Here is a 17,959-nt window from a genome sequence, read left to right on the forward strand (position 1 = left end):
TTTGAATTTATTTTTAAAACTTTTCGGCCAAAAACGGTTTTTTTTATGACGTGAGTGTTTTTTGAACGTTTAAAATTGGCATACAAGTAGGCATCATTCAATAATTTAGGGAAAATGACATCTTTTTCTAACCGCTGCACAATTTATTTAAGTGATGTGAACGGCATCTTAAGCTTGCTGTGTTCATACAATTTCAACAAATGCGCTCTCCACCAATCAGACGTCCTATACTACCCTCGCCGCCATAAGGCCAGGACCCACGGCTCAGATCCTTAACAATAAGAAAGAAGCTGTGGTTTGTTGAAGAGCCGGAAAAAATACACGAATTTCAACAATCTCGGGAATCGCCAAAACGTGCTTGGCCAAGACACTTTCTCTAGTGCCAGAGATTAGATGAAACAATCTGACACGTGTAGACGCCTTGGGGACACCACAAGCATCACGCGGAGGATGTGTGGTACCATAGCCTCCTATATACTCACAAAGCGACGCAGATCGCAACGAGAAGCGGCCGCCGAAATGGAAAAGGAGGAGCGGCAGACAACAGATGAAAGGAGAGCCATGTGACCGGGCGCCCCGCTGCGGCGAGGCGCCGAAACACACTTCTCTCGAGCGAACAAGTGTGGTTCAGGTCCTCACCGCTGCAAAAGCTGTGCACTACACTCTAAAAAAAAGAGAGGAGAAATGGAGGAAAAAGTGATTTTTCTCCCTGTCGCCTACGGGAGGGAGGAAATCGCACCCGTTCCTCCTTTTCGCCTATTTAGATGCAGCGCAAGCTGGTGGCGCTTGAAAAAGGAACGAAAATTCCTCCCCCATGCTCGCGGCGGCAGCCGCGGTTAGCCGCCGCTGCCGCCGCGAAGATGTTCAATGGCGGTGACGGCAACTTGAGGGATTGTTTACCGTCACCAAGAGCAATCCCACTACTGCCCATGCGCGGTGCTAGGAGAGAAAAAGCGGAGCTGCGGGGGCTAGCGGAGGTACACTAGTTTAACAAAACAAAAAGCGAGGCGCGTAGCGCGGCGTGCGCCTCGCAAGAATCACTCCGTATGTGCCCGCTTCGAGATCGCGCTTATTCATTGTGGATGAAACCTTGCAGCTGCGATAAGTACAGGTGGCGACCTATCACTGGCATGGCAAGTACGACCGCTTTCGTCGCGTTACTTGCTACATGACAAGTAGACATAGTGACCCTGGAGCGGGGGAACAAAAAAAGGACGGACAGACACGAAACTATCTATTCTTAAACAGCTCGCCTGCCTATTTGCTTTAACTTTAGTAACAAGTAGGGCGCACAAGAAATAATCGTCATAAGCGTGGAACTTTTTTTTCCTTAATCACGTAGTTGCTAAGATCACTGCTCTATTCGAGTCGACACGTCTATACGTTCCTAGCCCCGTCACCTCCGCGAGAAACATATACTCTTGAAATAAAGCGTACGTAACATACAGCGAAAGGTAATCCGCGCGGCGTTTATTTTAGTTCTGTGTAAAACAGAACAGGGCATATCCAGTCGATAGGAACGAGAACTGCGTTGCGGCGAGCGACTGCCGTCCGACACACGTCGTAGTCCGTCAACATCGGGACCACGACCGGCTTGCGGGAACACGCGATATTTTTTTTTTATTTTTTCAAAAACCTGATTCCCGCGCAAGAAAGGACACTGAAATGACGATTCGGCGAAGGAACGAAGCAACAAATCCGGAAGACAAGGTCAACTATTCATTCGGGAAGAGTCCACTTTTAAGAAATGGTAGTACAGACATTCCATCCTGGTGACATTGGAAAACAAATTGGCACTTCACCAACTTTTTTTTTCTGTTTTGAGCGCCATCTGGTGGAAGTTATATGAATTACACGAGGGGAGAAAGTTTCCTACATTGGGCGAAAAAAGGTGGCGATTTTCCTCCCTTCTTAGGGGAGGAACGTTTTCTCCACGAGCAACAATAGGTGGCAACTTTCCTCCCTTCCTAAGGGAGGAAATTTCCTCCCGTTTTGTAGGAGGAAATTTCCTCCCTTTGTAGAGCAATATATAATACACGCGAGTTCCTCCTTTAAGGGAGGAAGTACTACTCCCTTTTTTTTTTGGAGTGTAATGTACAGGTTCCCCGAAAAATGGCTCCTTGAGGCTCTGTGCTACCAGATCCTCGCGCATAAATCTGCGACTGGGAACTCTATGGCTCCGTCGTTGAACTGCCAGGCTGTCTGAGTATAGAGGAGGCTATGGTGCTACATACACTTGGCGTTCCGGGAGCCGATTGGCTACTTCGCGGAGATTCTCACGATGCTGCCGTGTGCATGCTAGCGGACAAACATCACTCGCGCTCAGAGCTACTTCATCTAGCGTCTCGAACCTCGGAAAGATGATCCGGGGTTTCCGAATACGCCGCCAAAGCTGGAGACACGGTAACGGTACCTATTTGCGACTCCAGTAAAACGGACAGCTCCTAACGCGAAAACAATGAACTGAACAAAGCAGGTCCTTTCGCTATTTCCGCTCGTTCCTTGTGGCTTCCGTGATTACATGTCGTCGACTGCTGGCGCGACCGAACACTAGTCCCGGTGACTCTGTCGGTACTGTCGTGTCAGCGTGCTAATCAGGTCGCTGTGAACGCAACCCAAGCAGCCGCGTGAAATAGACATTTTATGTTTATCAACCTTCATCAGCACCGCAGTCTTTCTATGACAAGAGGAACAAGACTTTGGAAGCTCGCTTACACCAGCATATCGCTGTAGTTTTGAAGCGTAGTGAATACAAATAGAGGCAAACCATTTGAGTACACTGCTTTCCTGCTGGAACACGAACGTTGTGCGTTGAGGTGGCGCATGGCACAGCTACTGATCTGTATTATAGTAGGCTGGATCACGAATAGGGAGCCCCTCCATGGCACCACCGGCGCCCTTTGCTTGGCACCAGGCAATACACGCAAGTCAATGGTAGAAACACACAGAATTAGGAATATTGAAGCTTCTAGGCGGTGCTTGAAGGCAAGTACTTTGTGAATTTCTGCGATCATTATATCGGGTGCTTGGAGACCGAATCCACATTCATTAAACTTTCGAACACTGATAAAGAACAATATGAACTTTGCCGGCGTCACTTGCTTCAGTTGCTAAATACATTACACGTTCAACAAATTAACTACACTTTCTGAGTTTTAGTTCTTCACAGAACCCCTCACTGCAGTTCAAAGCAAAAGCTTGTATAGGAACTACTATTTACAAGCGCTGGAAACGATGTCAATGTCCCCAGTAAAAGGCTTCGAACTTATCGTCTGCCAAACTATGATGACTTTGAGATCATGAGCAACTCCATATTGACTCTTGGCAATCCTTGTCTTATGAACTGCGTTACAGTTTACGCACTACGAAGTCGCAACCCTCAACCCAAAAACATTCTTCAAAAAATCGCTACTCCAGCGCTTTTAATATTTTCGCCCTGATGATGCACTGTCATTACCGGAAAAGGGGATAAAAGTTTCATCGTCGAGAACAACCTACTAAGGCATGAAATTGCAGTTTTCGCGTTTCTCCCACAGAGTCGCACGCATTAGCAGGTATCAAGTGATGGCTGCCGTTGGTGCCGCACGACCACAGCAAGACAATCCTCGATCCACGATCCAGCCTACTACAATAGACACGAAGCTCTCAAGTTTTGAACAGCGTCCCTGGCGAGCAACATCAGATATTTCTAGGTCGCGTTTCCGCTGTGCTTAGCGTTCCATCCTTTCAAACGCTATGCAAGTGTGCATGAACCATGAGCAGGCGCTGAGGAACGGTGCTCCCAGACGCTCGTTTACGCCTGTAAAAGGTGCGTGTTAAGATGCTGGGATGCCACTTCACGTCAGCATTAAGTGGTCGCGTTTCGCGTATCCTAGCGGAGGAGCCTCTTTTATGGTCGCGTCTTGTGTACGCTATAACGCGCCCTTGCCGAGAGCATCGGGCCGATAAAGATCAGTGGGTAAGGCACGACCTGTTTAAGACCACCATATCTGGCCGATAGTGGCGACCCCTTAAAGAGATGCGGAACTGATGGATTTTCAAAAATAAGGCAGCAGAAGTGTTGAACGGGACGATAATAACTACAAAAGATCAGTCACACATCGATATCTTAAACGGAAGGCGGTATTTCATTTAAAAAACGGCGCGATCAAGCGAGCAATGTGACGTCCAGATTCTCTTAGAACAGTTAAGATGAAGGGGAACAGGCCTCGCTTCTGTCCTCCTCGCTTCGGTTAGTCCTCTCCAGGGGGCCAAGCGAAGAAAAGAAGGAATGAGAATCACAACGTCACATATCTCGTCTGTGCCGTCGGCCGTGTTCAATCGCGCAACTCCTTTATAAAAATGCAGCCACCCGGTAGAGATATTGGGGTATGAGTAATGTTTTATTTTTTTCATTTCGCAACACCCCCCCCCCCCCCCCCCCTCCAGCCTTGTTTTGTGAGCTCTACACTTCGGTTCATCATCTCTTGAAGGTCGCTGGAGTCACGAATGCTTTGTTGCAGGTGAAGAAACCCAGGGCAAGATTTTATCGCGAAGCCCACCACCCTTTTCTCCTCGGGCCTCACCTCCCTTGCGGTGTCTGCGCTGCGAAGCGAAAAGGCTGGTGGGTTTGGCGGGTGAAGCTTGTCCGGCATCTTAACCTCCAACAGGGTATGTTCTGTACAGCTTATGTGAACGGCCTGCCGTTGTTAGCAGGAGCACTTGGAGACTCTGCTGGCCGCGTGAAATGTCGTGTCATGAAATTCTCGCCCTCGGGTTATGAGATGATCTCTGGACACCAAACTTCCGTAGAAAATATACTTTTCATTTGTGTTGGAAAAACAAAGTTTGGCACATACCGCAACATATAAAAGCATTCTGAAAAAAAAAACATATCGGAAAATGCTTTTCAATTGTGTTGCAACGTGTCACGTTCTTGGTTTAGCACTTGTAATTTCCAGGCTAGTAACGTTCTCAAGCTCGGACTCTGGGTTTCTTCACCACTCTCATCCACTACAGATGGTTTCACCCCATTGCCTCCACCCATTCCTCTCCACCCCTTTGCCTGCTCTCCAGCTCACTGACTCACTGAACCCCTGACTTTCCCCGTCGGGTGGGCCTGGGTTCGCAGAGTATGGGGAATGACTGGTAGCGGGTAAACTGAATGGGCGTATAGGTCACGTCATGTCACGTGATGTCAAAATTTCCGCTAAATTTAGCGGGGAAACTGAATTTGTGCGTTGATCAAGTGGCACGTAGTGATGCGACGTCATTTTCCCCGCAAAATTTTTTGTGGAAGCGGAATTGATGATGAGATCACGTGAGGTCAATTTTCCGATACATCTAGTGGGGAAGCAAACTTTGCGTAAAGGTCAAGTGACGATGTCATGTGACATCCCGTTTTCCGCTTAATTTAGCGCGGAAACTGATTTGATGTATGGGATTACATGACATGAAGCCATGTGACGTCAGTTTTTTCGCTAATTTAACGGAGAAATTCAGGGTTACTCTTTTTAAGGCTTTACTTGACCAGAAAACTAAGCCTATAGACGTTTCACTTTGAAACGCCGCCTCGGCGACGCGAAACACTGTACTACCTTAACAAAGCCCCTGCTGACACTGACCTAAGAAAAGGGTGAATTCTTGTTACCTGACGAAAAAAGTGTACAGCAAATGTGACGTCGTGCTACTCAAAGGTATGCAATCTGTGTCTCAAGAAGTAACATTTTTCTGTGATGATAACGGCGGTGACTCAGAAAAGAAACTCGATTTCATTGCCAACAAAGTAGCGTTTTATTGAAAATATTGTGGCAACCTTAAAATTCGACAGAGGGCTGAGGCGGTGGTTCGCCGCCCTGCCGTGCCTGTACAATTGGCACAGCAGTGGCGGAGACAAACAACCCTGTTTCAGTGGCTCACCTAGCGGCGAAGCGTTCCACTTGCGACGACGGTGGTGGCTCATTGTTTTCCGACTCTTTTGCCAAGCACTACAACTATATTGTAGCCACTGACACGAGTCGCAGCAGACGCTTCATTCGTTTTCTAACCTGAGCCTGGCGTTGGCCTCAGTTTGATGATGTAAAAAAACCAACGCTAAGGCCCTGATAAGCTTTACCTCCCTTCTATTAAGGGTGGCAAGATACGTCATACAGCAGCGCTGGAGGCGGCAGTGTGTCCCCGCTGGACGATGAGTCCCAGTCGTCCCTGCTACTGGCCCTTACGATGCAGCACCTCACTCCGGCCTCGGTGTCCTTCCTGGGGCAGGGGGCCGTTGCCGCGGCCTCCATGTCCTCGGCGGACGCCTGCATGCTCAGCACCGGAGCACTCTTCACAAAGAACGTCTACGTACCGCTGATACGACCCAAGGTCGGCATCGTCGATCTCGGGCTTTTACGTGGTACCAGTCCCTCTAAGGGAACCGGTTTGAAGAACCTATTTTAAATTGACGGGATGAGAGAGGGAGAAAGTAACGTGTGAGAGACATGGGATGCGACTTGGTTCCTTACGAGCGTGCGGATTCTTTTTAACGCAGATTCGCTAAACTCTGCGAAAAAAGAGAGGACGGAACCACAAAATAGTGTGAATTAAGAACGTTTCTTTCAATAGAAAGGCTAAAGAAATGTTACCGGTATAAAGCGAAAATACGGAGAAAGCTGTCTGGCTCAGCTAATCGTCTCCCGCTGATCGGGGCAGCTTTAATAACAAGCCGCATTAAAATCTTCATACATGTCTCCCAAGGCGAAGAATTCGCCAAGCTTTGCACACTAATCGACCCGCTACAGTGTTCGAACCAACGCGTTATTTTTTAATAACGTACTAACGTTCTCTTTAGAATGCCAAACGACAAACGAGTAAAGTAAGCTCGTTATTATTTTACAGTATCCCCCGTCAAATTGCGTTATTCGTTACTCGTTAGTTTTGAATTAAAATAGCCGCATGATTGAAAACAAGAGAGAGAGAGAGAGAGAGAGAAAAAACTTTTAATAAACAATTCGTTTGGCTCTTCCGAGGCGAGAGGAGCCCTCATTCCAGGGCCCCTGTAGCTGTCGCTGCGGCACGGGCCCGCGAGACCAGATTACGCTGGTCGTCCGGATCCCAGCTGGACAGCGCAGCTTCCCACTGCTCGGCGTTTGGGTTGGGAACTGGGGGGGCAGCCTGAATCTTAGGGCATGCCCACGTGATGTGATATAGTGAAGCCTTTTCGGTGCACAGGGGACATTTGTTTGTGGGGTATACTGTATCTTTTTTTGTACACTATGAAAAAGTGGCGAGAAACACAAACAAAGCCTTGCATATGTGTGGCGTCATTACAAACTCCTTCGGAAGACTCTTTTAACGCTCCCACGACCTGGCCCAAAAGGAGCGAGATTATTGCTGCGCGGAACCCTATAAGCGTCCTTGGTCCAGTCTTTATATATTAGCTGCTAAGATCACCGTTGCCGTACTCTGAGAAGCCATCGCGCTGGAAAAAGGCATCCGTTCAGAAGGCAGCAGTCTGCCGCCGCTCGCCGAATAGTTTCTCAGCGTTCCTATATACTCCAACTGATCACATCCCTCCCTTAAAAAAAAAAAAAAAAAAAAAAAAATTAAGGAAAAAATTTTGTTCTGTTAACAACAAAAATAATAATATCTCCGTTTGGAAGTGTGGACGTTCCCCCGCTTTGAACCAAAATAAATGTGTTAGCCGTGGCCCGGTGCTGACGTATCGTTAGTTGGAAAGCTATGTTGGATTGTGAAGGAATAAAATAACATTTATTTTGCCGGATTAGCTTTAAATGCATAAAGAGGTATATTTTGGGTCCGATGCGGGGCGTGCATGCGGTCGTTCTTTTCAAAGGGGTTTCTTCTTCCCAGGCAAGTGCTAGAAGCAAAGTTCTGTTTTCCGAAACGCGGTCGCAAAGCGTCGCGTGTTCGAGGATACCGTAAAATCCTCTATTTCCTCGGCCCCTATTATTCGCGAATCAGTCACAGAGGACGTGATCGCGGTCACTAATTTTCGCGAATTCCAAACGCCTGCATTGAAACTCGTAAAGATAGAAATTTTCGCGTGCCGTTAAATTTTGCGAATTTTTCAATTCGCGAAATTCCAAAAAATTAAGGGCTCCCGAGCATTAAGGGTTTTACCGTATGCAAAGAGAAAGTGGTCTGCTATTTGCGCAAGAGTTGTGGTGACGACAGAACGACGCGGAGCTCTGATTGGCTTTGATCGAAAGGATAGTTTGTAGACCTCGATGCTAGATGGTTCGAGGTTGACCCACTGTTGTTTTTTAATCAGCCATTAAGAGCTCGGCATTCTGACATCATCGCAACACCTGTGCATGAATCAGACGAACTTGCGCTCCGCATACATTACACATCCTGCCGACAGTGCGTCTTTTATTAACCTGATCAATTCAATCTGAGTGTCTGTGTATGTATTTCTGGCGTTTATTTAAATTTTAGCTCTTATTATTGTGTGTTGTTTTGAATCGTTTATTTATAGTCTTGGTCGCTTGCTTCTGCTGCTCTTTCTGTGAGATTTCAATGTATGGGGTGTCGCAAAAAAAAAGTTACAGGACTTTTTTTTTCACCGCAAAAATAAACTAGGCATTGCCGAACGCTCATTCTCCGCCCAAAGGTAGCGCTAGAGGTCACAACCAGATTCCATAGTTTCAGCCCGATCCGATATCTTATTCAAAAGTTATAAGTGATTTTCTGAAAAGTTCAGTGGGAAAATGGCGGCCGACTGAGTTTTCGAATACTCGGGGCTCTATGGCGCCAGAAACCGAAAACGGGCGAAAATGAGCTCCTTTTTCCCAATGAAATTTTCAGAAACTCACTGATAACTTTTGAATAAGGTGTCCATTCAGGCTGAAACTTAGGAATCTGGTTGGTACCTCTAGGTCTACCTTTGGGCAGAGAATGAGCGTTCGGCGATGCCTCGTTTATTTATGTGGTAAAAAAAACTGTAAATTTTGTTCTGTGACACCCTGTATAAATGTGATCTGTACCCAACTCCTCTTCTGTAATGCCCTGGCACTGCTGAGTTAAGAATCACCCTGAAAAAGTGTATTAATGGCGAACTTCATGGAGGTGGTTTATTATAGACAGCTGTTATATACTAACTGTGAAACACAAAGTAACGACAAACTAACGTAAATGTAACGCCTCTTAGTCGTGGCAAGTAACCTCACCGGTATTACGCTACATTTGTAAAATGGTAAGGCAGCTCTGTAACGCGTCAGCCTTCTTCCAAGTTAACGACTAACGCTATTTCATATCATATTTTCGGTAACGGGCACACCGCTATGCTGAAGATAAAATTATTGATAGTAATTTCAAATAGTAAAAAAAAAAAACAAGTCTTTATCCTTCAAGGTCTTTTAATTCATAAAATGCACTATAGGGAATTGATGTGTTAAGTGGTTTAATTTTTATTGCAAATTTAGCGGGGAAACTGAATCCTTCAATAGGTCATGTGACCTCAGGTCACATAATGTCGATTTCCCCCGCTAAATTTAGCGGGGAAACTGGATTTGTGTTTACGTCACGAGACTCGAAGTTTCCCGGAAAATTTAGAGGGTAACTTATATGGTGTATTGGTCACGTGACGTCAATTTCGCACTAAATTTAGTGGGGAATCTGAATTAATGTTTTTGCGAGCCACTTGACGTTAATTTTTCCGCTAGGTTTAGCGGGTAAACTGAGGTCGGGACGTGTAGGTCACGTGCCCTCGATTTCTCGTAGCTGTCTAGGTGACGTTACGTCACGTGACGCCACTTGATCGCAAATTTAGCGAGGAAAATGCATTGGTGTAGAGGTCACGTGACCTCAATTTTGCCGCTATATTTAGCGGGGGAGCTGAGTCGGTCTGTATGACCCGTGACGACAAGTCACGTGACATCCATTTTCCAGCAAACTTTAGATCATGAGTTCAATTCGGGTTTTCCCGTGTATCGTGATGTCAATGTTTCCGCTCAATTTTACGGGAAACGCACGCAAGGACGTTCAGACAAAGTTTTGAGATCTGTATAAAGTTTATACTTTTTGTCCTTCTGCCTTTTTTGTGCATTGCAATTAACCTGTCGCATTGTCGTTTTGCTATTCACAAGACAGTAGCCAGCATGCCAATCATCGAGACCGCAACCTGGCTATAGAGCAGTAACCATATTTTATTCTATTCACGCAGGCGTCAGAAAGAGAAAAGGTGTGGGTGCTGCGTTCCTCCATAGCATTGACGGCCGCCATGTCGTCCGTCGTGGCCATCACTGTGGACTCGGCGTACGGTCTATGCCTCCTTGTGGGAGACATGGTGTACGTGATGCTGTTCCCGCAATTGCTGGCGGCTGTGTACTTTCCTTCTCTCTGCAATGCTTACGGGTCCCTCGCAGCCTTCGTGGTCGGGCTCACCCTCAGGTCCATCGGGGGCGAGCCCATACTGGGGATCCCGGCACTGTTCCGCTACCCGCTCTTCGACGAAGAGACCCAGCTGCAGCTCTTCCCGATCAAAACGGTGGCCATGCTCGCCAGTCTGGCCACACTGGTCATCGTGTCCGCTGTCTCCAGGGTGGTGCTCTTGTCGCCAAGTTACGACCTGTTGCGCCGCCAGTTCACCGGAGAAGCCCAGGTCAAGGCGGTACCCGTGGAAGAGACTGCGGACACTGAGGGGGATGACCAAGAACGTCCCGCTAATTGCACGAGCCGTACACTAAACCCCCCAACGGAAGCCTTTAGTAGTGTGTAGGGGACCCATTCGCGTATTGGGAAAGCAACGTGAAGTCCATGAAAATATTCCATGTCACCAATTGGCCTCTTTCTTCTACGTCACAGTTTCGAGCTTCATGGACGAAACACGGCGGTCTCCTTACTTTTCTGAACGACGCAGCCCAATACCACCTATAGGCAGTATTCACTGGACGCCATATTTGTGGGTGCAGTTTAGAGCGCATGCTCAGAACGAGCTCACATTAGTTGATTGCTAAGACCGGCAATCTTGATGGTGCGGAATGCACGTTGCGAAAGAACTGTGAAAGCTCGCCGTCAGCACGCGCTCAGCTGTAGCGCACACATCTATGGCCGCCAGTGAATGTTCCCTATACTTCGTTCACCCTTAAATTGACACCAGATGCTCCGCCTTCAGCGCGAGCTTTCTCCCCTCGCTAAAGCAAGAATGAACGCGCAGGCACGCGCAACGAAAGCACTGCAATAGCCTGCGAGCTCGCGCTGAAGGCGGAGCTTCTGGTCTCAGCTTAAGGGTGAACGGAGCAAAGAAATAAATGCGTGGTGGCTGAATCTAGTCCACCTCCCCTTCAAGGCCACTGCGGAGCACATATGTTGTGCGAGTGCTACGTTAGTGTGCAGCTGGAACACGCGCTCACTGAGAGAAACCACGGCTCCCAGCTGAACACTGACACAGCTATCTAGTCCAATATATGGCCTGCGCTGGCCCTCAATAGGGAACGCACTAACTTCAGCACTACGGCTTTACATCTATAATATTTTTCTGTTTTCTGTCGTTATCACTCAAGTAGTTAGCGCATCTGGTATGCGCGGCAAAAAAAAAACAAAAAAACATTTCATCCTGGAATAACCGAGAAAATATAGGTAAGGCAAAACAAAAACTTGTTACAATCACACATTTTTCCTAAACCCCTTCCAGAGGCATGGAGAGATTAAAGCAATGCTTGAGCGCATGCAAGAAGTGTCGACGTTCAAGATGGTTGCGCCATTGTGGAAAGGCTAAGGCTAAGAGTTCAGTCGGAGCTCCTCCAAACCTTCTCCTTTGTGCAGAGCGGTCACCGGAGGGAAAAGAAGTGAGGAGTTTCCTTTGAACTCTTAATCTGTCACCAACTATTAGCCCCACGAAGATTGCTTAATACATAGAGTTAATACAATAATATAGAGTGAAAGGTCCCATACATTTGCGTGGCGCCCCCTTACGGCGAACCGGGGTGTCGTCACGGCCGAGGACAGAATTTTTTCCCAACTCGCCCCATTCGACCAATGATGGCTGTGACGGCGTTAGCTGTCGGCGCGCTTGTTTCTATTCAAATATTTTTGTTCGCGTTTTTCTTCGGAAGTGTTAATTTTCACATGTGGCTTTATTGAGGTATGGCCTATATCTACGGCTGAAACTTCAACTAACATTTCAGGCAAGGTTGACGGAGCAGGCAACACATGAATCGCAGCTGGTATATGGAAATGTAGAAATATCACAATTGCAGGAGTATCACTATAGATTTTCATCTTACACAATCAATGCTTGTGATGGTCTGAATGAATCGGCAGGTTATGTATACTATATCGCTTGTTTTGTTTTTGTGCGTAAGTACAGGGGCAAAGTAAAAGAAAACAAGGAACATTTATTCATGTACATGGCTCGCGTTTGATCTTTGCTGGATTCGGACACAATTTCGATGGACTCCACTGGTGGTATCTGTGGACTTGCTTACATCATCTCTCAAGTAAAGTATAACAAACGCAAGTGAAAGCGCCTAGCCCGTTATTAGTCCCTTAGGGTCTAAAATTTTGATTTTAGCTTAATCGAATTGTCCTGACGCTGAACTACCAGAAGCTTTTCTCACGTAAACTGTCACCCTTCACAGGTTCCACGTGTTCTGCTACTAGTGTAGCATCTACCACTGGAAAGCCCCTCGAATGCTTGCTCTTCCTCCTGTTCTTTTCTGCTGTCAAAGAGTCCAGTTGTAGACAGTTTGGAGCCCGAGGAACCTTTTGGGGACCTGCAGCAGTGTCTCTTATAATTGGAAATGATAATTCAAACTAACCAAGGCAGCACACCAATGTCGGTCCGACATTGGCCTAACATTGGCAAAGACCGGCCTCAATATTGGACAATATTGGAAGCGCTACCCTTTCCTATGTTGGCCCAGTGATCGGTGCCAATGTTGGGCCAATGTTCAGCCATCGTTCCAGCCGATGTCGGCCCCATCATTGGTGTCAATGTTGGGCCATCGCTAAACCATGGTTCCAGCCAAGGTGCTCCCACATTGGCGAAGACCGGCGTAATATTGGACAACACTGGAAGCGCGACCTGATCCAATGTTGGCCGTCATGCTGATTTTTGGCCATCGTTGCACTCGTCCAGCTCTTTGCAAGTGCCCTCGCCAAGTTGTTTGCAAAGAGGAAGGTAAACAGACACAAGGGATTGTTTTGAAATCTCCTAACAGTTTATTACACACAGCTTATTCTGTAGACAAGCACAATCTCAGCAATTCGTAATATGTGAAGAGGTACTACTCAGCTGTGATACAATTAAAAAGACTGCAAAGCAAGCAACAACCGGGGTAATTCTTGGGTAGTGTCCAGTCTCCCGGCAGCTGACAGAATTGTTTCGCCAAAATTCTACCACTAGTCGCCCCTCATTGGCGGTGCAATCAGTTCATCGAACTACATTTCATAGACAGATCGTTTCATCAACACGCGATGTTTCATAAAAAAACTCAAAATATGTTTTTTTTCTTCTTTTTTTGTTGCAATGAACCGCTTCAGATTAGCATGAAGCGGCGTGAAAGGGTGGGCTGGTTCGGTGAGCACGCGCCTCAGGAATACACGCGCGACGAAATGCCCCTACAGCGCGCAATTCGCGTAACGAATGTCGATGAAACGTAAATGTCGACCAGAAAGGTGGCAACGAAACGTGTTTTTGCGAAACGCAGGTAGAATAAAAAAGTCAGTATTCTACCTGCGGTTGTGACATTATTTCAGACAGATAATGGCAGGCGACTGTCGGTAAGATTGCGGGAAAATTATTCTCCCAGCTGCCAGGAGATAGGCAATGCCCAATTCTAGAGGTTATCCGGAAGATTGCCCATACAAGAACGGACAATGATCATCAAGTAGGTTTCAGGACACTTACGTTGAAAATACTGGACTTGAAAGATGTAATCCGACTTATATGTCAACACGGGCACTGCAGAACAACCACTCAAACACAAAAACTACAAGGAAGTGATCCGTGAAGATTCAACACAATGTAGCACACGCTGCCATTTGCCGAACCGGACACTAAACTGTTCACAAGAATGTCTTGGGCCTGTTTGAAGAAATCGACACGGGTAGGACTTTTCGAACGAGATACCATTTACCACAGAAGCGAAATCCACAGCGGGCCTGCACCCCGCAGGCCGCATCACGCGCGAAACTAGGTCCGGTCCTTGCGACGCAGGCATTCCGAGTTTGTCAACGGGTAATGTGTCATCCGTCAAACCACATGATCACACTTCTGCCGTTACCCGCGCACAGAGAGCGGATTCAAGTCCGGCAAATACGCACAGCAACCGCGCCTTCAGCTTAGGGAGAGAGAGAAAAAAGAGAGAAGGAGTACAAAGCAAGCAGGCCAGAACGGGGGTGGGGTGCGCTTACAAAGGCTTATCTTCAGGGGCATCTGAACAATGAACGGAGCGAGAGAATTTGTTACTTCTACCCAAGGTTGATAGTGCAGTAGAAGTTATGCGTGACCTTGTGCTTTAGGCAGGTTCCGTGCTCTGCCTTATCGCCAGCTTTGAGACAGTAGTCACGTGACCCTAACCGGAGACAGGATTGGCCTTAAACACGCATAGCGTCTACCTTGCTCTCATTACCAATTTAACAGGACAGCTCTTTGAAGGTCAGCTTTCGAACTTCTAAAGAAACTGTCCAGTCCAAAAGTGGTTCTAAACGGGGCAAGTGTGACGACAGTATGTTTTGCGTCGTATAACTTACATTACAATTTAGAATGAAGAACTAAGCGCGACTATTTTTTGCGCACGATGTACACAAATATATCTATAAATATGTAAATATATTTTTTATCAATAAATTTAAACTGTTTGTACACTGTTAGGTTCGCGTTTTTAAACTTCAAATTTTTTTACGAAAGAGTTGCACATAAAAGACACCTCGAACAGCACATCGTCCGACTTTCAACACACGATGAATCACCGACGCTCGCAGTAAGAAGGTTGCGATGCTGCGCGAACGGTTTCTGAAATATGCTGCGTAGGGTACGCCGGGCGCAACGGCTTCGCGACCGTTCGAAGGGCAAATGATTCGCGACAACAAAGTAGCGTCTTGTAGCATCAGTAAGCTAACGGGGCTCGAGAGTCCCACGCTCACCTTTCCGCAGAGCGAGCGCGGCCGGCCAGATCGAGGCGCAGTATGCTCTCGCGTCGCGATTGCTACGTCGTTGCTCTGCCTACACTGATGACATGTGCACTGGCAGTCGAAGCAACCCTCTTGAGACTTCACTCGAGTTTAATATATGACTTTATAGCGCGATAGACTCTCGTAAAACTAAAAGTAGAAGTCACTTCGGTTGCGACGTAAGCGGTGGCTTTATGTTTGTTAACACCTGCGTCGACAATGACTAAATATGCACAGAAACATTAAATATAAAAATGGAGCACGCACAAAGAAATACAAACATGGCAGGGGCACGGACAAAGAGAAGACGTTAACGCTACGTATACATACAAAATACATGAGAAAAGACAAAAATACTTAAATCTAAAAAACGGAATTAAGTTGTCACCGCCGAGCTAAGGCAATGCGAAGGGAGAGCAGCCGGCAAAATACTGCAACAGTCCTATAGGCAGCTAAGGACGTATTTGTGATCGCGGTTATAAAGCCCCGGCGACGCACGCCCCATGAAGTTGGCTAAATAAAATTCTCGCCCGAGCAAGCTCATGAATGACTCGTTTCCAATTTCCTACCTCTGCAATGCAAAAAAGAGGGTCGCGGGTCTACAGCCTAGGCGACACAAACACCGATAAGCCATTGGCTATGGCAGTACAATATTGACCAGCCTATACCAGGACATCACCAATATTGGAAAACTCTTGGCTTTGACAGATTAATATTACCCAGCTTAAGCCAGCGTATATTCAATATCGGAAAACCATTGGCTCTGACAGTCCAATATTGTACAGGTTATGCCGGCGTATATCCAATATAGGAAAGCTATTGGCTTAGACAGTCCAATATTGGACAGCTTATGCCGGCGTATAGCCACTATCAGAAAGCTTGTGGTTCCGACAGTCCAATATTGGACAACTTATGCCGGCATATATCCAATATTGGAAAGCCATAGGCTTTGACAGTCCAATGTTGACCAGCCTATGCCAACGTATCACCAATATTGGAAAAACATTGGCTTTGATAGTCCAGTATTGTCCAATGTGTTTCCAATATTGGGAAACATATGGCTCAGTTGGGCCATTGTTGGGCCATTCTTTGCCACCTCAAATCCAATGTTGGCCCAATGCTGTGTGCTGCCTGGGAAGCGGTGCATTTCCGAATACGCAAAGCTGGAATAAGAAAAGAATATAAAGAAAAACCATAAACATTCCAAATTACGGTACTAGCTGTGCATATTTTGTTAGTTCAATACATCTCATACAAGCGACTGGGGCATTTCTGCCGTTCTTCCTGCTACCATAAGAACTAATTTCTAGTAATTGTGCATCGTATAAAAAATAAAACATGCATTCATACGTGTACGAACCATATCATTTGTTGGGAGCTGGGACGAAACGAACCAGCTAGAACAGCGTTTGAATTCAAATTGCTTTTATTGCTGGCGCTTCAGAGGCAGCTGAACGTCGTCGTCGTCGTTCACGGCGTAGGCTGGCTTTGAGTGTCACTACAAGGCTCCCCTCTGTGGAGCCGTGGGTCCTGGAAGGGTCCATGTGATGTGTTTGGTTCTTGTTGCAAGCGCCGAAGATGGTGACGGGGCAGGAGCGGTTGCAGGGGATGCAGGAGGTATGGCTTCTAGGTAGGCCGGCTTGACACGGTCGGTCGTGACTACGTCACGATGGCCGTTTATGTCTAGCGTAAAGGTCTTGGCTTGCCGATCCGGCAGTCTCAACGGGCCGTCGTAGGCCGGTTACAATGGTCGACGAACCTGGTCGCGAAGTAAGAAAACACGCAAGCATGTCTCAAGGACTTGGCTCACGAATACGTCTCGATGGCTCCGTCGAGCTGGAAGCACAGGCCTGAGGAGACGAAAGGTTTTTCGTAAGTCGTCGACGTAGCCGGTGGGGTCTTCACTTGACTCGGAGGGAAACGAAGAGAAGAATTCGCCAGGTAGGCGCAGTGGTGTGCCGTAGACTAACTTGGCTGTAGAACAGCTAAGATCTGCCTTGAGCGCTGAGCGAAGGCCTAGGAGTACGAGGGGAAGATGGTCTGCCCAACGTTCCCGCGGCTGGCGAGAGCTGCCTTCAACTGGCGGTGCAGCCGTTACACCATGCCGTTTGCCGAGGGATGATAGGAGGTGGTGTGAATGTGTCCGACGCCCAGGACGGTGACGAAGGCGGCAAAAAGGGAGGATTGAAATTGTCGTTTCCTGTCGGTGGTGACTACAGCAGGGCAGCCGAAACGGGACACCCATCCGTCGATGAAGGCTGTAACGACTGTCTTTGCTGTCATGTCAGGGACGGGGAATGCCTCGGGCCATCTGGTGAATGTCTACACACGTCAGCAAATAGCGGGCTCCCCGTGATGATGGAGGGGTTCCCAATAAGTCTATGTGGACGTGTGCAAACCTGGAGTCCGGTGGTCGGAAGGGTGAGATGGGGGTGATTGTGTGTCACGTGATCTTGACGCGTTGGCACTGCACGCACGTTCGTGCCCAGCAACGGACATCCGCGTTCATGCTGGACCAGAAAAAACTAGCAGTTATTAATTTCTGTGAAGCACGGATTCCTGGGTGGCTCTTGTTGTGCAGGTTGTTGAAAAGAGCGCGACGAAATGCTGGTGGTACGAATGGTCGGGACACACCAGTTGTCGTCTCGCAGGTAACTGGTGTTGGAGAAAAGGGCAGAGGAACGTCAGCAAGCTTCAGTGATCCAGGAGGAGGAGGAGGAGGAAACTTTAATATTTTTCCGGGATCAGGTATTGGGGGTGGTGGAGGCCCAGAGGGCCGCCGCGATCGCCAGGGCCCGGGAGGTGGTTAGGACTTGGGCTGACTCCTGCGGGTCGCGCAACATCTGCTCCCAGAGGTGAG

The 17,959-nt window shown here is 47.5% G+C and overlaps 1 protein-coding gene across 5 annotated transcripts in view; it reads left to right on the top strand.

Annotated features, from left to right (window-relative positions):
- Positions 1-10,759, top strand: part of LOC115328303 (high-affinity choline transporter 1) — a 70,551-nt gene extending 59,792 nt beyond the window's left edge. For 4 of the 5 annotated variants that reach the window (XM_040218571.2, XM_040218584.1, XM_040218578.1 and 1 more), the window contains 2 exons: positions 6,110-6,345; positions 10,148-10,759. In XM_040218571.2, the coding sequence (XP_040074505.1) occupies positions 6,110-6,345; positions 10,148-10,702 (791 nt within the window). In that variant the 3' untranslated portion in view covers positions 10,703-10,759. The remainder of the gene's footprint in view (positions 1-6,109; positions 6,346-10,147) is intronic. The other variant, XM_040218592.3, reaches the window with a different exon arrangement.
- Positions 10,760-17,959: the final 7,200 nt, after the last annotated feature.

Source organism: Ixodes scapularis, unplaced genomic scaffold (genome assembly GCF_016920785.2).
Source record: "Ixodes scapularis isolate PalLabHiFi unplaced genomic scaffold, ASM1692078v2 PGA_scaffold7__128_contigs__length_106722199, whole genome shotgun sequence".
NCBI lineage: Eukaryota > Metazoa > Arthropoda > Arachnida > Ixodida > Ixodidae > Ixodes > Ixodes scapularis.